Source organism: Hyposmocoma kahamanoa, unplaced genomic scaffold, assembly GCF_003589595.1.
Source record: "Hyposmocoma kahamanoa isolate Upper Pololo Valley unplaced genomic scaffold, ASM358959v1 100021, whole genome shotgun sequence".
Classification (NCBI taxonomy): domain Eukaryota; kingdom Metazoa; phylum Arthropoda; class Insecta; order Lepidoptera; family Cosmopterigidae; genus Hyposmocoma; species Hyposmocoma kahamanoa.
In genome coordinates this window covers 14974153-14997179 of record NW_020653200.1, presented here as the reverse complement: position 1 = coordinate 14997179, position 23027 = coordinate 14974153, and the positions used below count along the sequence as shown (strand labels likewise).

The 23027-nt window shown below is 36.7% G+C and overlaps 2 protein-coding genes across 3 annotated transcripts in view; one reads left to right on the top strand and one right to left on the bottom strand.

The window, feature by feature from the left end:
- LOC113237608 (multidrug resistance protein homolog 49-like) overlaps nt 1-16222 on the top strand; it is a 33097-nt gene extending 16875 nt beyond the window's left edge. The window contains exons 15-26 of the mRNA XM_026474559.1: nt 8919-9034; nt 9223-9363; nt 9916-10098; nt 10351-10554; nt 10641-10770; nt 10863-11058; nt 11129-11291; nt 13212-13406; nt 14909-15118; nt 15188-15334; nt 15761-15869; nt 15951-16222. Coding sequence (XP_026330344.1) covers nt 8919-9034; nt 9223-9363; nt 9916-10098; nt 10351-10554; nt 10641-10770; nt 10863-11058; nt 11129-11291; nt 13212-13406; nt 14909-15118; nt 15188-15334; nt 15761-15869; nt 15951-16039 — 1883 coding nt within the window. The 3' untranslated portion in view covers nt 16040-16222. The remainder of the gene's footprint in view (nt 1-8918; nt 9035-9222; nt 9364-9915; nt 10099-10350; nt 10555-10640; nt 10771-10862; nt 11059-11128; nt 11292-13211; nt 13407-14908; nt 15119-15187; nt 15335-15760; nt 15870-15950) is intronic.
- A 5421-nt stretch (nt 16223-21643) lies between these two features.
- LOC113239912 (circadian locomoter output cycles protein kaput) overlaps nt 21644-23027 on the bottom strand; it is a 29256-nt gene continuing 27872 nt past the window's right edge. Inside the window, exon 14 of one of the 2 annotated variants that reach the window (XM_026477111.1) lies at nt 21644-22453. In XM_026477111.1, coding sequence (XP_026332896.1) covers nt 22295-22453 — 159 coding nt within the window. In that variant the 3' untranslated portion in view covers nt 21644-22294. The remainder of the gene's footprint in view (nt 22454-23027) is intronic. The other variant, XM_026477191.1, reaches the window with a different exon arrangement.

Below are 23027 nucleotides of genomic sequence, written 5' to 3'. Positions count from 1 at the left end.
TTTTCTGGCCAGTGACTATATATGTGGAAACCACTGAAGTTTACTATCTAAGGTCACTCCCAAGAAGACTGCTTTATTAACAAAGTCTAACTTTTCTCCGTTTATTTCTATGCTTGGACTAGTCGATTTTACGTTAGGTAATTCAAATTTAACACATTTTGTCTTCTTGGCATTAAGCAATAAATTGTTAGCATTAAACCAATAAACTACCTTAGAGAGGGTATCATTAATACGGTCATAGTTAATGTCATGTCTGTCTGTTTTAAAAATCAAGGATGTGTCATCAGCAAACAACACTATTTCGCAATGGTCCTTAACAAAGAATGGCAGATCATTAATATAAATCAGAAATAAGAAAGGTCCAAGTATTGAGCCCTGCGGAACACCCATTTTTACTGGAGAACCCAAAGAAGTCACTCCATTTATGTCTACTTTCTGAATTCTACCGTTGAGATATGACGAGACAAGTTTCGACGCCTTGCCATTTACACCGTAATGTTCCAGCTTCCTAATAAGAGTATTATGATCAACGCAATCAAATGCCTTTGAGAGGTCACAGAAAACACCAATAGCGTTCTGGGACCTTTCCCAAGCATCATAGATGTGTTTTAGTAACGCTACCCCCGCATCGCTAGTCGATCTACCACTAGTAAACCCGTATTGTTCACTATGAAAAATATGATTCCTACCGAAATAGGACAGTAATTGAGTTAGCATAACCTTTTCGAATATTTTACTTAAAGCTGGTAAAATTGAAATGGGCCTATAGTTGGTAGGATCAACTTTCCTACCGCTTTTGAATAAGGGAATAACCTTGCTGTATTTCATTAAATCGGGAAAAACACCTTCGTCAACGCACCTATTGAAACCTACAGCTAACTGTGGGGAAATTAGATTAATAACTGAGTCTACAACTTTAGTTGATATGCCCCAGAGATCTTCAGTTTTTTTAACATGTATTGACTTAAAAGCTTTTATGATGTCTTGTGGATTAACATGACGAAAATTAAATAAACTGCCACAAACGTTAACATTTTCCTTTAGGAGATCAATAGCAAGTGAAGGGGAGGAATTTAATGATTTTGTAGTGTTCACAGCAATTTCCGAATAGAACGATTCAAAAGCTTGGGCTACTTTATCTTTAGATTTTATAAGTTTGCTGTCTAATTCTAAAACTATATCTCTATCGTGTAGTTTAACCCTGCCTGACTCTTTATTTATTATGCTCCAAGTAGTTTTAGATTTATTTATCGATTGTCTAATTTTGGCGCTGTGAAACTTAACCTTAGCAGCTACACAAACTTTTTTAAATATTTTCGAATAAATTCTAACATATTCTATGAAATTGGAATTAGTATTATAAGTTTTCATAGCATATAGCTCTTACAAACGAGACCTACCCTTATGAATACCTACTGTTGCCCAGTCGTTGAATTTAGTCTCTCTATGGAAAGTTAATGTTTTCGATTTAAATATATTGTCAAATTCATTTTTAATTAAACCAAACATCGTGTTATATAAAGTATTTGGATTCTCCGGTATATGGGATAGGGAATTTTAACTATTGCCGATATTGTTTTGAAATCTAATTATTCGTTCTGTGGTAATCGGTCTGCAGAGAAATTGGTCTACCTTCTTGCTCATTTTACAATTAAAAGAAGCCAATTGGCCACTATGGTCGGATCTTAAGCAATTTATTATTGATTTAGACACTGCGTCTGTGTTACAAAAGATGTTATCAATACAAGTAGAAGAGGAGGCAGAAATGTGAGTTGGTTTTAAAAAAAGATTAATCAAGTTAAAACTTTGAAATAAATTAATGAGTCTTACTGAAGTAGAACAGTTTTCCAACAGGTTTACATTGAAATCTCCACATATTACTACGTTTTTTTTGGTTGGAAAAATCCGCTTTAAACTGTCTTCCATAATTAATTCAAACTCGTTAAAATTAGCAGAGGGTGGCCTGTATACACATAAGACGACAAACTGATCCAATTCCACACATAAAATCTCAATAGTTCGTTCAGTAGAAAGATTTGTGATATCCTTATGCTCTTTAAATTTTAAGTTACGCTTAATAATAATCATGGATCCGCCTCTACTTAAGCTCTTTCTTATGAACGAACTGACTATTACATAATTTTCTATATTGTTAATGGCTTCGTAATCTTTCAGCCAGTGTTCTGTAACACAAAACACGTCAACGGAAATATAGTGCAAAAAAAGACTTATTTCTAATTTTTTGCCAGAAAAGCCTTGAATATTTTGATGTATTACATGGAAACGATTAGACTTTTCTGTTGTCGTGTTTTTCAATTTAAATTATGGTTAGTAAAAAGTATACTGTTGCTACTTAAAGTAGGACCATTGTCGTGGGACTGTGTTATATCTTCTATAACAGCGTCCTTAATATTAAAAGATAGCAAACTAGCTATATGTCTTAGATACCTTAGGGGTAAAAGTAAATTATCCTCAAAAAGTTTGATGTTCCTTACGAACTTATTAATGTCAAAACATAATATAACGTCACTATGACGGCAAGTCAAATTATGAATGTGTGAATTTATGTTATATAATATACTTATTACGAGCGATGCCTAGGTTACAGCAGTAAGGGAATGCACTTAGTATGAATTTACACCCACACTTCTCATGAATTCTCAAGAACACGTCAATGCTACTATTTACTTCTTTTTTACTAATGTTAGTACTATCACCTATTATAAGAATCACTGTTGTATATTTATCAAAGTTGCAATCACTTAACAGTGTAATAATTTGACTAAAAGTAGCTCCTGGATAGCAATAGTTGACTACCCTTTGTTTTAAGTGGTTACTAAGGTGGTGGCCTAGTCCTACGCCTATTTTATCAGAAAAAACTACCGTTCTTCTGGATGGCCTGGTCGGAGTTCTAATAGTCTTGGTTGACCGTTGACTGTGTCGAACTTCAACAGTTGTAGTGGAGCAGACACGTTTTCCTGCAGCAACGCTGGCATACTATGCACGTGTTGGTTGCGTTGATGATGTGGGTGGTGGGGACGGAGTCTGATTTATTTCTACTGGACCATTTGTTTCACTAAGCTCATCGTGAAGAAGGACTTGAGTAAGTTCTCTATACTCAGTACCCAGCTTTAAAAGCTCATTAGTTGCAGCTGAAAGTTCTTCTAGTTGTTTCTGCGTAGAAAGTAGGTCTTTAGTTCGCGATTGAAGATCTAACTCTAGCTCTTTCACTTGTTCGGCCATCTTCACCTTGTCCTTGTGTAAATTTAATTTTTCTGATTTTAGTTTCTTAAGAATTTTCGATTTCTTTCTTATCAGGTTGGTTAATTTGGAAAATCTTGGGTCTTGCGATTTAGTGCTGCATAATTTACTGTTGCATACATTCCTGTCTCCCAGAGCTAGTTCATCACGGAGTGACAAGGTCGTTAGGTGGTCGTAACTTCCGCTTTGTTCGTGTAATGATGCAACTTCAGCATTTGATTCCTTTACCTGTCTTTCAAGAAATCTGATAGGTCTAAGGCGTCTTCGTGTTCCTGGTGATTTTCTCGGAAGCTCTCTATAATTAATTCCTTTCGTTTGCACTCTTTTTCTAATTCTTCACAAAATCGTCGAATTTCATCAAATTTCCCTTTTAATGTCATTCGTGAAGTCTTGAGCGCCTGCATTTCCATTTCATATACATCGCGTTCTTCAAGAAGCCTATCTGTCAGTGCCCTCAGTTCATTGAGCTCAGCTTCCATCTTCTTGCTCTTTTCTTTAGACAACATTCTCCTGGTCATCATGTTGTACTGGATATCACGTCACTGGAATGTATCAAATGGAATGTAAGCGCACAAATGTACTTAAAAAAATATGTATATTATGTACACAGGCCTCTTCCAAATACGAAGTTCCCACTAGCACAGTGAGTTATTATCTATTTCTAATCCTTAACCTATCTGATAATTGAAATGAACCAGGGTTGTCTGGTCTATTCTACCTAAAACATACAAATCTCAATCACAAAACTTATGCACATAAAGGGTATTAATAAAATTACTCAAAATGTATATAAAAATATATACGAGGTATTGTTAATAAAAATTATACATTATGTAATAGTTAAAGGTCTCAGGCGTGCACTTTATGTATGTATGTCTGTATAATACAAGCAAATACATCAAAGTCTACTTCAAATGTATTGAAGTAAATTGAGACCCGCTTGCAAATATAAGACAGTTATTGTAGTGTTAATGTGTTAATCGATAGCTACTTATATACGTAACGGTAATCAACTAAAGCTAAAAACTGTCTGTACTAAATTTTCTGTGTAATAATAATGCAAATAACTAAATAAAAGTGTTTTAATGGAATGTATGAAGGTACGTTGTTTCCGAGATTTGTTTGACAAAAGTCAAGCAAAAGGAGTCAAGTTCAGTGTTGCGTTGTATGTATGTAATTTATAATATGTGTTATGTTACGAGGGCTGCTACTTATGTATCCGGAAAATAAAAAATAAGCAAACATGTATGACTAAATATAGTTTTATTGTTTTTCAAAGTATTCTCCACGATGATCGATGCACTTTTGCATCCGTGTAAACCAATTTTTAAAGCACTTTTGCCACTCTGACTGAGGTATCTCCAAAACGTGTTGTTTGAAGGCGTCGACTGCATCTTCACGGGTCGAAAATCGTTGACCACGTAATTTATTCTTTACATTTGGGAATAAATAAAAATCATTCGGTGCCAAATCAGGGCTGTACGGTGGATGACCAATTAATTCCACATTTTGACCTTCCAAAAACTGAGTTGTTACGCGTGACGTATGACAGCTGGCATTGTCATGGTGAAGAATGATTCTGCGTCGCCGGTTGTTTTTTCGTATTTCTTCAAATACCTCAGGCAAACACATGGTCGTGTACCACTCCGAATTAACCGTTCTACGATTTTCTAGTGGCACTGTAGCCACATGGCCATTAATACCAAAAAAGCAGGCCACCATTTGCTTCATAGTGCTTTTTGCACGAGTTACTTTCGTAGGGTTCGGCTCATTTTGAAACACCCACACAGTTGATTGTTGTTTAGTTTCGGGATCATACGCATAAATCCAGGATTCGTCACCTGTGTAGATATTATAGACAGCCTTTGAGTCACCACGGTTATATTTTTCGAACATTTTCTTGCACCATTCGACGCGAGCATCTTTTTGATCCGTAGTTAACATGTGCGGTATCCAACGCGAACAAATTTTTTTTACAGCTAAATATTCATGCAGAATCTTATTAATGCTCGTCATACAAATGCCCAGAGTCGCCTCTATCTCGCGATATGTAACATGCCGGTCATGCATTATAAGTTTTCGCACAGCTTCAATGTTTTGTGGTACAACGACCGATTTCGGGCGACCCTCCTTAACCTCGTCCTTGAGCATACTACGTCCACAATTCAATTCACTAAACCAGTGATACACAGTGCTTTTTGATGGAGCTTCATCACCAAAAGTTAAATTGAGTTGATCTATGCACTGTTGTTGCGTTAAACCACGCCGAAAATGGTAATAAATCATGGCACGAATATTTTCACGAGTAAGTTCCATTTTCGCTGCGAGATGACATTTTAAACCCGCCAAAAACAAAAGACTAGCGACACAAGAAAAAAAAATAAAGCGGCCAGTATTTTTAAAAAACTTCAAATTTTGCTATGGAGGTTAGATATAGCGTTAAAAAAATTCGGTATTCTGGATTCCGGATACATAAGTAGCAGCCCTCGTATGGGACTTAGGTAAAAGTACAAAATAATAATAATAGTATAATTTTTTTTTAAATAATAGCAATAATAAAATAATAATAATGAAAAAAGAAAAAAAAAACGAAAAAGAAATACTCCCCAGAAAACCCTTCAGCGTCTGAGACGCGAACCGCGGGCGGTGAAATCTGAATCCGGCCGCTATCCCGCTAGACCAATGCGCACACAAGTTGAACCGGCGAAATTATGGTACAGTTTTGTATTCAGCTGTTATCTATTCAATGTTGCGACGAAGTGGGTAATAGCAAGACACTTTTTTAACGAACGGTAGCAACGACGCAACGAGTCTCCTTTTTTAAAAAACACTTTTAATCCTGTTGTTTTGATTAATTTCACAACACTCACTGATTTTGCAGAAATATATCACGAAATTTTATTATTTATTACTAAAATTTAAAGTCATACACAAACAGAGAAAATTTTGTAGCCGATATTTACGCACTAAAATTCCTTAAAGTACTAGATATTTCACGATGATAATAGTTTTCCTGGCGAATTGAACAACTATGAACACTTATATAAACATTAAGAACTGGAAAACTTATAGTAGCTATTTTTTTTAAATAAATTAACACAGAGCGATGTTCGTTAGGCGAATGCAGCGCCCTCCCTCGAGGAGAGAATGGTTTTGATACGTAGTGGCTGACGCCACTCATAGGCTGACGCCACTCATAGACTGAGGACCAGTGGCTATATTTCGCGGAATTGACATGAATACGTTACTCTGAGGTCTATAATTTGGCGGGGGTGCACTAAATATCTACTGTGTCCGGGATGGTACTCTAAACTGGAGTACATCTGGTTTCCAGATGGGCTGTGGAGCCTGTATCATTTGACGTGATGATCCAGGCATAATCATTTGACGTGGAGACTGCATAGTGACAGGGAATGGCATGGGAGGCCTAAAGCCATAGGTAAATTTTGATGTGCTACCTTGTGGATGCGACAACTGCGTCTTTTTGTCAGGAAGGTGCTCATTACGCTGCTGCTGTAGACACAACGTGTTCATCTCCTCGTGTACAAATTCTAGAGCCTTTTCGATTGTGTCAGGTCGCATGCAACGAATACGAGACCCCAACGGGTCGCGGAGACCACGCAAATAAGATTGAAGGGTTAACTTTTTGTACAACGAACGTTTGGACTCAATGGTACTCGCGATCGTTTCATGCAGGCTGACATAAGTCATGATTGTACTAAAAAGGTTTTGGCACTTCTCATAGAATTCCTGAGGGCTAAGTGATCCTTGATTCAATAGTGCGAGATCGTTATACAGCGAAGTTTCTTCTCGCTGGTTGGCAAAGTTATTGACCAAGGCAGATCGAATGCCTTCCCAGGTGTCTGGTATTCCGTTCCAATTTATAAGACGAGCGGCAGCTAAGTTACTTAACTCATAGCCAGGCTCAGCTTTCATATATTGATACACTAATTGATCACATAGTTTTATAAACCTAGTGAGCACATTCGGGTTGCCGTCAAATTCGGGAACTAACCGAAGGGCTTTGAATATATGATCAACAATGGCGTCCGTCAATTTTACGGTATCTAACTTTGTTATAACTATTCTATCACTAGTATTATCTATCGATAAATCTCTGTAAGCATCGTGGGAATTAATACGCCTACTATTATGTAACCTAGGGGTCCGAGATTGCCTTGGATGGCAAATCTTGGGAATTGCAGGAAAATCTTATATGAGAACAGAGAAAGGAAACAACTCTTGGTAGAAAATTAAAGTACTCACACATGCGCATTGTGGTATCTACGAGATCGATTTCTGGATCATTCCTGGACAGCGGCTCCCTTGTAGATTCGGATTCTCGGTAGCGGTGCTTGGTAGCTACCCGGGTAGATAGCGAACGTGACGTGTAGAAGTTTGATGCCCGCTCGCGAACCGGCTTGCGAGAATCCTACCGACTGCGCCAATTAAGAGAAGCGCGTCCAAGAGTTGCAAAAAAAATGCAACTTTCTTTGAAATCAATTTAATTTAAAATAAAAATTACAATAAAATTATTAAACTAAAATTATGTGTCTAATGATCGACGTTAGAATCAAAAGTGACGAAGGCACACGTCCGGTTTCCGAAGGTGGCTTGTGCTGTCGTCACGTTCCGCTGCATCGGCGTCCCTCCCAAAAGTATCGAACATTTTTTTTGGGAGTGTTGCCGAACGGCGGGAAGCGCTCCGCTTGGCAACAGAAAGTGGTGGGGGGATCTAGCCGATACAGCGCGACCGGTCCCAGTTGGCTCCGAGCACCTGGAGCGGCAGGACGTGCGTTCGCGTAGAGCTCTAAACGACACCTCGTCGAAGTTTTTAAAAGTAGCGCGATGACGGATCCGTTAGAACAGAGGTACGCAGTGAAATTTTGTGTTCTACTCGGCAAAAATACTGTGGAAACCAACGAGATGATTAAACAGGCCTTCAAGGACAAAGCCATGTCCGAATCCTCGGTCAGGAAGTGGCACAAGATGTTCCGTGACGGAAGGGAAGAGGTGACCGACGAAGCCCGCTGGTCCCGCAGCCTCCCTACAGTCCTGACGTCGCCCCGGCAGACTTCTTCTTGTTTCCCAGCATCAAGTCGAAGCTCAAAGGCAAGCATTGGGGCACAATTAAGGACATCCAAGAAGCTACGACGAGGGCGCTGAAGGACCTACCCGTTGACGTCTTCCAGGGGGCCTTCCGGGCATGGAAAACTCGCCTACAAAAGTGCATCGATGCTGAAGGGTGTTATTTTGAAGAGTACTAATGTATGGTACCGATAAGTTCAATAAAAGTATTTTTCCTGAAAAATGTTCGATACTTTTGGGACGGACCAGATATTTCACGATGATAATAGTTTTCTTGGAGAATTGAACAACTATGAACACTTATATAAACATTAAGAACTGGAAAACTTATAGTAGCTATTTTTTTTAAAATAAATTAACACAGAGCGATGTTCGTTAGGCGAATGCAGCGCCCTCTCTCCAAAGGAATTTTTTCTGAGTGTTCGATCTTTGTATTAATAATTATAACAAACTAGTGGAGTAATTTCACAAGAAATAATTGAATATCATTTCAATAAAAATTTGAAATACAGTATAATATTTATAAATCACAGTACAAAAGCTCCAAATTATTAAAATCATCATTCCAGATTCTCATGATTGGATGACGCCGCGTGGATCGATATCTTCCGTTATGTCGACTGGTTTGCAAAACTTTGTTTACAATGCCGATGTAGATTCGGAGGAAGAAAAGGAAGACGAAGAGGTATTAAAATAAAAAAACAGTTTGTGTATACATATTTGTTATATGCAATTTATATTCTGAAATAATAATAACAACTCACAATTATTAAATTACAGGCGCATGCACATTTGAACTCTTAATTGACTACTTATCATAGAGTTCTTTTGGCTTGGTCTTTTGGTTCTAGTAAGGTTACGTTAATTTTTCAGGAAGTCAAATCAGTCAGTGACTGGCAACTCCTCAAACTGAATGCTCCCGAGTGGCCTTATTTAGTCATTGGGTCAATTGCTGCCTTTTTACAAGGAGCGTGTTTCCCTGCGTTCGCGCTCTTATTCGGTTACACCGCTGGGGTACGATTATTTTGAAATCTTACTCTATTCGTCGTCCAGGAAGCCTTTACGTCCTATTTAGTGACCTATACTGAGAAGTCCATGAAGTCCAATTTCAATTGTAGTCATTGTAAATAGGAGTTAATTTTTACAGATGAAAATCAAAAGTTAAGCTCTGGCCACACCGAGAACGAAGCGAAACTAACTTAACTTAGCAGACGTAGTTGCATGCAAAGCAAAGCTAAGAAAATACTAATGCTACACTACGGATACGTGCGGGGGTGAACGGTTGCAGAAGGGAAAATATGTCATAGCTTACCGGGACCATTATTCGCGGTGTGAACCGAAGTATGAATAGATGCCCCGGCTACGTAAGCTAAGCTAAGTTAGCTTAGTTTCGTTCTCGGTGTGGCCTGCGCTTTAGTCATAGCTAGTTAATAAACATAAAAACAAAACAAAGAAAATATTCAGAACTGAACTTATAGATATTGTACAAGATCTTATATGGTGGAATATAAACGTATTTACAACTGTACTCACTAAGACATTCTTTCAAATAAATATGTTTTTCAGATTTATGTATTAACAAACTATGATGCTATAAGGCACCAGGCAGATTTGTATGCTGGCATGTTCCTTGTCGTAGCGGGCGTAGCTGGGGCAACAATGTGCATACAAAGTTTTACATTTACGACCGCGGGGCTGAAAATGACTTCCAGACTGAGACATCAGTATTTCGCTAGTCTTCTAAAGCAGGTAATTTTAGTATACGTCGTCAACTTCAGGCTTATGAACTGTAACTTTAGGAAAAAGAAAGCGAGAAAACTATTGGTTTCTATTGCTTTCGACGACTATGCAGTTCGTAGTGGTTCAATACAACGAAATGGATTAGGATATTGCACCCAAACTTATTTTCGCATAAATATATTTTCGTTACAGTAGCTACAGACAACTACCTATTTTGCGAACAGGTAAATTTATTTAACTGGCACATTTATTTACTTGCAGGAGATAGGATTCTTCGATAAGGAATCTAATACAGTGGGTGCGATGTGTGCACGATTAAGTGGCGATGCCGCCGAGGTCCAGGGCGCCACGGGGCTGCGCATCGGCCTAATCTTGCAGGGTTTTAGCTCCGTATTTGTTGGCTTCCTCATGGCCATAAGCTACAACTGGAAACTCACCCTTGTCGGAGTAGCTTTCTTGCCTCTGGTTAGTAAAACTTAAACACGCACATAAACTGTACGCGTTACCATTGACAAGCATAAAGTTTCTCACGATGTCTATTATTCTTTCAGATGGTAGGTAGCATCTGGCTGGAGGGTATAGTGTCTCAACAGTCGCAAGCTAACGAGCGAGATGCTATGGAATCAGCAACATCAGTCGCCACTGAGGCGATCGTTAGCATTAGAACCGTTCAGAGTTTAGGTAAGCTTTGTGTTGAGTGCAGAAGCACGTAATGCCGCAAGTGGAGATTTTTCCACGTCACTATATTAGTAGCATGTTTTAAAATTACACAGGTGTCGAGAAGGTATTCCTGCAGAAGTTCGAGGAATCTCTGAAATTGTCATGTGCAGCTGTCGCCAAAAAGACGCGGTGGCGCGGTTTGGTGCTAGGTCTGGGCGTCTACGTGCCCTTCTTGTCATACAGTAGCGCAACTATATACGGCGCCACTCTTGTGGCCTATGAAGGACTGGAATACAAAGTTGTGATGCTGTGAGTAAAATTCCATCGATGATATTAGACTCAATGTCGTTTTCATATTACGAAGAACATGGTGTTTCAGAGTAAACGAAGCAATAATGTATGGCGCGTACATGCTGGGTCAGTCGTTGGTGTACGCACCCAGTTTCAACTCAGCCAAAGCTTGTGGCGCCCGTATCCTATCCGTTATCAATAGGGAGCCCAAAATTAAGACCGAAAATGGGGTGAAGGATAAGAAAGACTGGGTAAGTTTGACAAGTATTTTTAGTCTATTAAGCTATAATTAGTTTAGCGTAGAGTTTACAAAGTCATAAAACCCGGTGAAATCGGGAAACGTATTTACGCAATGTTGATTTTGCCCATCTATACTGGTTGTAAATTTGAGACGGGTCAGCAAGGCCAGCCACCATAATCGTTTTAGTTACAGGAAAACGGTTCTAGAAGACTGTCCATGAATTTTGAAAATATTTTGATTGACATTCACAGATTTTGGAAAAATGGTACAGTCAGCAAGATAACAGGCAATTTTTACAAAACTTTTTTTTTATGCCGTTCGATCCGGTCTCTGTTCAATAGTCTCTATGGGACCAACTGTGGTAAGAGTACTCGAAATGTCAGAAATCGCAAAAAACTTTTTACCATACATTTTGTAGGGACATATTTAGTAATCAGTTATTCTAGGTACTTAAGGAAACCAACAAATTGACAACGTATTATGTATTAGTTAAATGAAATTTACAAAAAAAATACAACAGTGTTCAAAAATTGAAAGACGCACTTGCAGCAATTTTCAATGGAATCCATCCGAGCAAAATTTCAGCCGCTAATTTGCTCTTTGCGGAAGAGAGCAAATCGATGCATCCGCCAAGGCGGCAATAAATTCGAGCACTTACTATCATACATTTTTATGTTATTTTGCTTTTTGTTATTGTTTTTATTTTGAAATACATAATACGTTGTCAATTTGTTAGTTTCCTTAACTACCTACAATAACTGATTACTAAATATGGGACATATTATGTACTAAATGTATGGTAAAAAGTTTTTTGCGATTTCTGACATTTCGAGTACTCTTACCTCAGCTGATCCCATACAGACTATTGATCCTTAACAGAGACCGGATTGACTGGCATAAAAAAAAAGTTTTGTAAAAATTGCCTTTTATCTTGCTGACTGTACCATTTTTCCAAAATCTGTGAATGCCAATCAAAATATTTTCAAAATTCATGATTAGTCTTCTAGAACCGTTTTGCTGTAACTACAACGATGAAGGTGACTGGCCTTGCTGCCCCGTCTCAAATTTACACCTGTATATACTGAAGTAAATATCTTTCCTAATGATTCTACCTATAGCGAAGACGCGATATAACGGAACTTAATGATATTTTGAGTAGGTATAAAAAATAAAACACGTCTACAGAATGATTTGCTGATGCTATAGGAATCTACCAAAAAAATCTAGGTATACATCCTATGTACATGTATAGCTTATAGCTCAATTCGTCTGTATTTGTGTGTATGTTACGCGATTACTCCGACATGTGGGAACCGATTTCGATGATTTGTTGTGCAAATGTACCCCCATTTCCCCATCTCGTAGTTTGCCACCCTTAAAGGTGCAATATTTTCTTCAAATTTAAATGGGACCAATACTGAGGTACCCTTTTTTCAAGAAAAAAGAACCATCAGAATCGGTTTATTTAGTTATCGCGTAACATACACACAAAAAATATATAGGTACAGTTGAGAACCTCCTCATTTTTTTATTAAGTCAGTTAAAAATGATTGTAACCTAACATTTGTAAGTCAATGTAACCTAAAGTAAATTTAAACAAAATCTATGCATTGTAGTCATTGACTTACAAATAAATGGACGACGGGTCTAATACAAAAACCACGAAAAAAATGTCCCAAGTCAACCTATTCGAAATTTAAATTGTAATGTCATCGCAGTATCGCGCTGTCAGTAGAACAAATGAAGACTAAAGCGGAGATAGCGCTCTGTATACGATTTTAGCGCCTTACAAGTGCGGACACTTTTTAGCGCGGACCCGACGTCCATATAATTGTAAGTCAATGATTGTAGTCTTTGGTAAATTTACGTTCTTCTTATAACCAGCAGTGTGACGTAACTACATAAAAGAACTATGTTATATTATTATTAGGCAGCAACGGGCAACTTTAACATAAAAGAGGTAGAGTTCAGCTATCCAACTCGTCCACACCAGATGGTCCTTAAGGGAATAGACTTAAAGGTGGACGCCGGCAAAACAGTAGCTTTGGTAGGCTCCTCAGGTTGCGGGAAATCCACCATTCTACAGCTGTTGCAACGTTTTTACGACCCTGATACTGGCAATATCGTAAGTATTTACATCTTTATTTATTGTTGACATTGATAGATAGATTCTTGACACGCATTTGACGTTAATTCTTCAAAACAGCCTCCAATCGATGACATAACCATAATCCAGTAATTGAATTGAACTAAGGCTTTCAACCTACATTAAAATTACTTTATTCTTGCGTATATATTAATCTATGGAATAATTGTTGCAATTCGTTTTTTACAATTGGAGTATTTGACGTTCAGAGTTACCATTATTGCACAAGCCAAAAAATACTATCACCATGGGCCAAATATTAGGAACGTTATCGACTTTTGATATTGCTTTAAAACAAGATGATAAGCCCACATTCAAGCACGACGCTGGTTTTGAATACACAAGAAAACAACGAGAATATAATGCATGTGAGCTCCATTTGTATTCGGCGAGGATTCCTATGAAATACAGAGACTACTGCGTGGATCGGCTGTTGGATTATCAGAGTTGCCGATATGTGAATTGGCCATTCGTATTTAAGTGTCACCACGAAAAAACATGCGTATCTCGAATGCGAACAAAAAGACTATGTTCTCAGAATGAAGGAATTCGAAAGAGAGAGAAGACTTAGGGAAAGGGAAATCCGAGTGAGGGCTAGACAAGTGTGTTAACGAGTAGCATAAAATATTTGTTTGTAAACCGTTGTACCTAATATTTTACACATAGCTAAATTTATTGAATAATTAAAAATATACTAAGCTTCTAACGCTGCGCTGTTTGTAAATTTTGTAATTAAGTAGTTAAACGCAATTCTAATCCTATTATCCTATTGCTTCCATACACGCTCATACTTTTTAAATTGTTCCTTTGTAATGTCTGTAACAATAGATATAGTATAATTTCCGACTATCTTTGTTAACGAATATCCTATTTTACCATTTATGCTTTCATTCGATAGTAACATTAATAACATTTTATAGGGCGCAATTCGTTGTCTACGTTGAACGTGTCGGCCACAATCAGTGACATGTCAGATAACACGTGTTTGTAACGTATTTAAGTGTATAGGATACTAAATCTTTGGTCCGAACTCAACCTCCCAACACTTAAGACTCGCATCCTTCTCCTCTGAAAATTATCTACAATACTGAACTTGTGATGTTACTGAAGTTTACCTTTTTCAAAAATTCCAACTAGCTAATAGGATTTGCCAACAGCCTCTGTGAACATTCTACTTTCTATGTAGCTCAAGTAGCTACGAAATCCTTAAAAATTCCAATTATCTATTTTCTCCATAAGAACATACCTATGACCCTCATCTTTAAACACTTGTGTTAAACGTTCTGTGTGTATACCACCGTGACAAAGTAGATAACTTAGATGTCGTGAATTAGCCTAAAAAGTACGAAAAAAAAAAACAAATTTAGTCGCTTCAAAAATTATGAGAGGTTTCTTTTTGTCCACAAAGATATAAGCTTATTACGCCGGCGTAAAAAATACGATTTAAGAGCAAATATGTTGAATATAATATCATTACCCAGGAATTAGATGGACGCGATACGCGTAACAACTTAACCCTGTCGCGCCTACGGCGGCAGCTGGGTGTGGTGCAGCAGGAACCAGTATTGTTCGACCGCACGCTAGCCGAGAACATCGCGTACGGCGACAACAACCGTAAAGTGACCATGCACGAGATCGTGGCCTCTGCCAAGGCCGCAAACATCCACAACTTCATCGTGTCTTTGCCCAAAGTGAGTAGAAGAGCAAGTGCAGCCGTTGCACGTCGCAGTGACGCAGTGGTAAGACACGGGATGTTGCAGGGCTACGAGACCAACCTGGGCGCCAGTGGTGCGCAACTGTCGGGCGGGCAGAAGCAGCGCGTGTGTATAGCGCGTGCTCTAGTCCGTGCGCCAAGACTTCTGCTGTTAGACGAGGCCACTTCTGCACTCGACGCCAACAGCGAGCGGGTCGGTACCATCGCACAAGCACAACCACTGTCTTCGGGATACACTACACTTTTCGACATGGAATCGCATTAAGCCGGTCAGAAAAAGCTCTTCAGAATCTGCTTACTGCAAATTTCCGATCGCGTCCTTACGCAGCCGATGACAGCTGATCAGCGGCATTGACACGCGAACGGCCGCATCGATACCGGAACTGCCGCGTCGACGCACGAACGGCCATGTCGATTCGCGAACGGCCGCGTCGACACCTTAACGGTAACGTCAACGCTCAAAGAACAGCATCGGTGCCCGATTGACCGCGTACATTGCGAATTAGCTTAATGCAACAAGTGTGGTAAAACATGATCACCTCAAACCAATTCCCCGTTTGGTAAATATGATGACTCCCTTCGTTGTGACACAATCTATTTACCCTACATATGTTTGCAGGCCGTGTCTGAAGCTTTGGAAAAAGCTGCCAAAGGACGAACGTGCATTACCATCGCCCATCGTCTATCTACTATAAAGGATTCCGATCTAATCTGCGTGTTAGATAAAGGTAAAAAACTTTGTAGTCAATTAGGTAGTATTTGCAGTCTAGAAAAATTAAAATGTGAAAACTAATATTGTTTTGTTTCAGGAAAAATTGTGGAGCGGGGTACTCACACTGAACTACTTAATTTGAAGGGACAGTACTGGCGCATGTGTAAAGGCCAACATGTCGCCTGAATGTCAACGCAATATTGTAATAACTCAGCCGTATGAAACGAGCCGCGTATAACAAATGAATTTCGTTTTCAAAACAAAAACACGAATAGGTAGTAAGTAGTCGGTAATTACTAATACAAGTTGTTGTAGTACATGTATAATATATGTAATTAATAATATAATATAAACAACAAAATAAAGACCATTTCGTTTATTATACTCCAATTTGTTTCCACAATTGCATGAACACACGACCAACCACAGGTCACGGGTAACACTTTGTGCGATAGTCTTAAACTGTAGAGCAAGGTGTACCTACGCTACGCTTGATTTGCCATTGTTGCATAATGGTGTTGTTTATGTTCTACTCACAATATTACTTCGTGCACCTTCCATTTTTGGCAGTACCCTGTATCCTTTGAATTATATTTTTTCTCTAAGTGCTTTAATGAGAGACACCAACAACCCATGACCTACGCTTATCAATAAAATATGTACAGTAATTAATAATAACTGTTATAATATCAATGGTTAGTTATTTGGCATGGCATATCTTAATATAACTAAAATCTGGTATTGTATGGCAAGTATGGATGCATCAAACTTACAATAATAGGAAAGGCGACTGCGCATGTGCCCTTCGATATATTTTTTAAATTATTCATTAATACATAACAAAGCACAGTTTAAAATTTTAAGACGAAACAGAAAGTAGCGCAACGCCCGCGCATCCTGTATAATAAACAAAAAACATTGGACGACCAAATTCAGTTAGTACCCTAACTTTTTTTGTTTGGGTCGTAAACTATTTTTTCCGTTTTATCACGAAGACAAGAGTTATAGATATGTTAATTGTAAGAGAAATACAGCGGGCTCCATTACTCTTATCCTATCCAATTACTCAAGTTTGATAAAAATATGCGCAGAGATCGCTACCAATATCGACATACAATTTTACATATACAAACATTTCATTTACTAACTGAAATATATACACCACGATGACGTTCTCGTCTTTGATATAAAGAGAATAGTACAAAAATAAGAGGTTGTATCACAATGGCTCCAAATTCTATACTTTGCTAAATTTAGCCAATCATAAAAAATAATAGATTGTTACAGTTGTACAGGAATGGAAATTAACTATATGCGTTCATTAATTTAAAAGTAAACGTCGACTTATCGATATTCATCGCGCGCATTGGATTGCGTCCGCTGGGTTCCGAGGACTTTATGGTCGCGTCGAAAAATGCGAGGTTTGTGAGCGGATGTCGTTATTCGTATTTCTGGTCCACATTATACTCAAGCCACTAAACGTAACAACCAGTCGCAGCTACTGGTAGCTGGATGCTACTAACGTAGCTAAAAATCGTCCAACTCCTCGAATCCTACGTCATTGTTATCAGCGTTTGATATGAAAACAGGACATACAAAGACAACTTTATTTTGAACTTTGAATTTATTTTGATTGACAGGACACGATTTTTATATTTAAAACTTAATACGAGTCATAAAGATCCTATAGAAGTCGCTGTATGTTTATTTCTTGCTAAAACAAAAAAAATGTTGCCCGCTAAGCTTTAATAAAATTCCTTATACGGGGCGGGTGGCGGACATAAGCAGCAAGCACGGGCTACTCCCGCAGCTTGTGGCGGCCACTCTCACGCTGTTTGCGCCGATACCATATAAAATGTATGAAAAATCTCGTCCGTAACTTGTGGTCGCGTTTAGTGATCCAGTGGGCGGACGGCCTAATATCGTATTCATAGAACTTCATGCAATATTCGCATTAGCCGATCCTTTGCAACTGTAGTCGTTAGTGTATACCGAGCGATGCGTAAGGACAAGTCGACGTTTACCTTAACTGATAAGGTTGTTTTTGACAAACGTACGACTGAATTATGAAGTTTATGCATGAAGATATTATCTACAAAAATAATCACCATACATATAGGTAAACCACCGTAAACTTCGCCCTTCTGATGGTTTATGGAACGCGAGGCGGGTATGCTTAGACTAATTTTAATTGTTTTATATATTTGACAAATATAACTGTCGGCTGTCTGTTTCAGTTTTTGCGACGTAACGTTGGCGTTGTATGTTTCAAAATAGCAGATACCGAAAAAACAAAACGCACATTCTAACTTTCACGTCAATCCATGACAGCGGATGGCAACGAACTAGCTAATTAATCGAGTTTACGGCGGTCTATATAATAAAATACTATCTGTTACCGATAACATGCGAAGTGCTGTTTGACGATCTACTTTCTAATAAATATACACACGACATTAATACACCTATTGATGTGATATATATAATTACATACATAGATATATGTACTTCTACACTCGCGATTATGGTAAGCGCAAGTACATCCGCACTTACGCATTACACCTGTGTACATCTAACATCAATTCGATCGGGAATCATATACCTATACATATATCACAAGTAATATTAATTATTTTGCGGAAACATTGGCTCCCAGCTCCATTCTTTTAAATAATTTGCTTATTTTATATTTATATTATGTATTTCAAATTTCCATATTTCTCTTACAAATTAAACAACATTAGAAATAAAACACAAAGTGTGACACATATTTTACATACACACACATACTACCAGGCCTCCTACTGGGGCAGGCAGAGACTATGGTACTCCACCGGCTACACACCTGACACTTATACTTTTACCAGGCCTTTTTTTTCAGGACATCTCAATCAGGTTCAGATATGACACATTAATTTTAGTAAAGTAATATGTACTTAGTAATAAACAACAGACGTGCTCAAAAATAGCTGTGGTTTATCAACTATAAAACGCTACCCTAACCCCAACGAGAAAAGCTTTTAAAAATCTTTTATTACAGATTTCAACAGGATTTGGTCAATTTATTATCTTCAAAATTATATGAAACGAAAATAATGTTACGAGGACTACGTAACTTAATACAACTGAATCCGTCCTATATATCTTATAGTGTGTGTAGGCCTATCGCAACTGAAAACATGCATATTGTCCAGCTCAATAATGTACGCAATCGAAGGCTTAAGGCCTTTACATAATTATTATTTTATTGAAATAGCTGCTTCATTAGTTATGGTTCAATTCGCCCCTGTTGAGGACGCCTCTCAAATTATATTGTAGCTAAGAGAGCTGTTGAGAAGACGTTGTTTTTCGTGCACATTTTGCCTGTTTAGTCATTATCGCTATTAAATTAAAGTATTTATGGCAAAAAAATTCTACTTAAATAAATATAACATAATTCCTACACAAAGTGTTAATAATATGTCTAACATATAAATAATAACAATACAATAAAATTTCAGTTCAATTCATGACCTTTAAAACATTTAAAATAAAATAAAATATATTTGTATAATAACACGTTCACGCTACGAGACAATTTAAAAATTTAAAAAAAACGCGGCAAGAACATTGGCGATCTTTACGACAACAAGACCGCGTACTAGGTACGTGACAACGTTGCTCGCACTCGCTAAACAAGCAGGACTATTAATATACTGAAAATTTAATTTATACTTAAGACTTCATCTTAAAAATATTGTGAATAAATCTAAATATTTTGATTGCTATTACTTCAGAAAAAATACCAGAGCTCAGTATACATAACGACAAGGGGACATATTTGGTGTAGTGTAAGTATTATACTTTAAGATTCATTAAAACTAGTCATCATGGCTACGTGATAAATGCCAGATATTTATGTTATTTAGTAGATTACTATTTACTTAAACCTTACACCTTGTTTCATAGTTATAAACAGGGTGTCGCTGACCGACTGATACTAAAAAAATGAGGAAAACGGGGATTTCATAACTTCATTGCAAATAAGTTTAGATGTTTATAATGGGCATATTGTCGTCTTTTACTTTTTTTACTCTTACATTACTATTTCTCATTTATATGCTATATTGTTAGTTTATTTAAATACTTTTTTAATCATTTCGTCGTTTTCGGTTTTTAAATGTCAAAAACATGCCAAAAATCATCAAAAACAACATCAAGTCAGTAATGTCTGATAGTACTTGACATCACACTACAAGCACAGGCACAGATAATGCGGCCGCGCTTGCTACTTGAGGTCAAGTCCAATAGATAATTTTGAACACAGATTTTATTGACGATTTATAAGTAGGTCACACAAAGTTACACTATTTTTCTTGAACTTTTCTATTATTTGTTTACTTTTATTATTAACCTATTTTCAGAGATGCGCTGAAGTCCCGTTTTACAAATTTCTTTGGGAACCCTCGGTCACTGACGCCTTGCCTATTTTATATTAATGGTTCAATTAATTGAAGCTATCAGCGCAAAAGTGGTGTAACCCATCATTTTTTTACAATATTACTTTAAATGATACTAAAGTAGATAATTGCTGTTTTCATGTATAAAAAAAATATAATTGAATTACTTTTATACATGAAAATAACTACCAAATATAAAGTAATTATGTACTTTATCATTTATAGTAATATTGTAGAAAAAAAAATTAAAGTGGGGTACGCCCAAAGATTTAGTAAGTATATAGGTAAAATCTATGGGTACACCACTTTTACTAGCCTCAATTCGCCAGAACATGTTAACCAATCGGTTAGCCATTATATTAGCGAAATAGTTTTGGACGTAATTAACATATTAGGCAACTTCATTTCAAGTTACGTCAGGCAAAAAGGGGGAAAGTATATAGATGTGTAATTTTTTGTGAGCCTTACGTTTTTCGGTCATAATATTTTATGCCTGCCAATAAAAAAAACTGATTTATGACTATTGTAACATAAATTATTTAGTGTACCTAACTTAAATACAAAGAAATTTTTATTTAGGGACGTTACAATCGTTTTCGGGGACATTTTACTCGCCTCTGGCAACACTGATGAAAGAGGTGTGAAACAGATTATGAGTTCCGACAGCTAATCTTGCGAATACATAATCGTTCATTCGAACATTAGCATTCACTTCGATTATCGGCTAACATGTTCATCAACGAATGGCACCTGCATCATCTTACTCATCTCATACATGCACGTAAATTATGTTATGATTTAATGACATTTACTTCTATTTAGTAATCACGATCATATAATGTTTCGCTATTTACAATATACTGTAAACAAAAATAGGTTGCAATTTACAATATTATTCACAATTTAGGAGATCAAAAACCATTATGATATTAAAAACTTGACTTCTTGCGAAACAAAGAAATGAATGGCACATACACAATACATACGCTTTTATATCTAACTGCTTCAATAACAGTATATTCGTAAGTGTAAATAAACTCTCGATTTCATCGCTATTCTCAAATAATGATAAAAAATAATATCAACAACTATACATTAGCACATAAAATATTTCAAAACGGCATTTATCTCGTTTTGTATTTTTGTAAATCGCACAGCCTTTTTAAAAAACAAAAATATAACGAAAATCCGTAACTAACTTCACAATCACACATAAATTCATCATATATACATGTTAGGATCTTGACAGGTACAATAAAGATTTACGATTGTGTAATGTATACACACTATAAAATAAATCAACTTATGTACTACAAAAAATATTTAGCTGAGCATAAGAGCTTAAATGTACATTTGGATGCCTCAATCCAAACATCTTCTTTGAAAACCCTAATAGCTTAGTAGCTTAGTTAAACAAAATCACCTGTAATGACAAGTCCTATATTTTTCATGCTATTATTATTTCTATATTAATATAGAAAGTGTTTCAGGAAATTTACGACGCCAATAAAAATTACCCCAAATACATAGGTATTTTAATTACTTGGAAAGTTTGTCACAAATCTTCTTTCAATTGATTTTTGCTTCACACAAATCATCAGAATTTAATTGTGTTCCATAATATTTTAATGAGAGCTTTTTGACACATTCCATATATATTATAGTTGAATTTTATCATGTAAATGAAGTTTAAAGACAAATATAACATTTAAAAATACTATTTGCGAAGCATTGCTACTTCTCACCATACAAAAGTGATATAAGTAGGCAATACTATTTTACTATCGCCAGCTATCTTCGCGTATTGCACATAAATTGTAGGCATTGCACGTATATGTTATTAATGTAAATTGAAGCAACAAAACAATGCACTGATGATAAATAACAAAGTCCGTGAGTCACCCGACAAAAATGATTCGTAATTTCTTATTAATACGTACAATTTCGCGTTGCATGCTGCCGACGTTTCTTCTAGCAGCAATTTACATTATTAATCGTAGACTTATTGAGGCATGTGTTGATGATGGTTCGAGCTGTGCGGCGGCTGGTGCTGTGGCGGGTAACTGACGATGCCAGCGCGCTGAGCAGTTCCGTCATATATTTGTGCTGGCATACGTTGGTTTTGTTGCATCTCTTCGGGACTCACGAACGGATTTTGCGCCTGAAAAATTGAAAGATATGGTTTGACACCCATGCAAACATTTCATACTCTATACAATTCTATAATATGTATTACTAATATACATATATTAAATTCATTATTTATTAAACCCTTTGTGAATAAGGAGTATGTATGTATGTATATATATATATATATATATATATATATACACATATATATATATATCGCACCCTTAGTAATATAAGGGCACAATCCAAAAAAAGTAGATTTTTGGGAAATCGCGTATTAAGATTCTGGATTCGTACATTACACCTATTTTTTCAAATAATATGCTTATTATTTAAGTTATAAATATGAAATTTGGCAGATTTGTTCTTTGATAAATGTATTATAAATAGCAATAAAAAAAAATAATATAAATAAATTCCATAAGTTTCAAGCAAGTTAAAAAAACACTTTCAAGTTACACCCATATAGTACAAAAAATATAACAGAAATATGGAGCTATATAAGTTTGATCCCATTTATTATTTAAGTCCCTATCAATTCCCAAACCCAAAAATCTACTTTTTTTGGATTGTGCCCTTATATTACTAAGGGTGCGATATATACA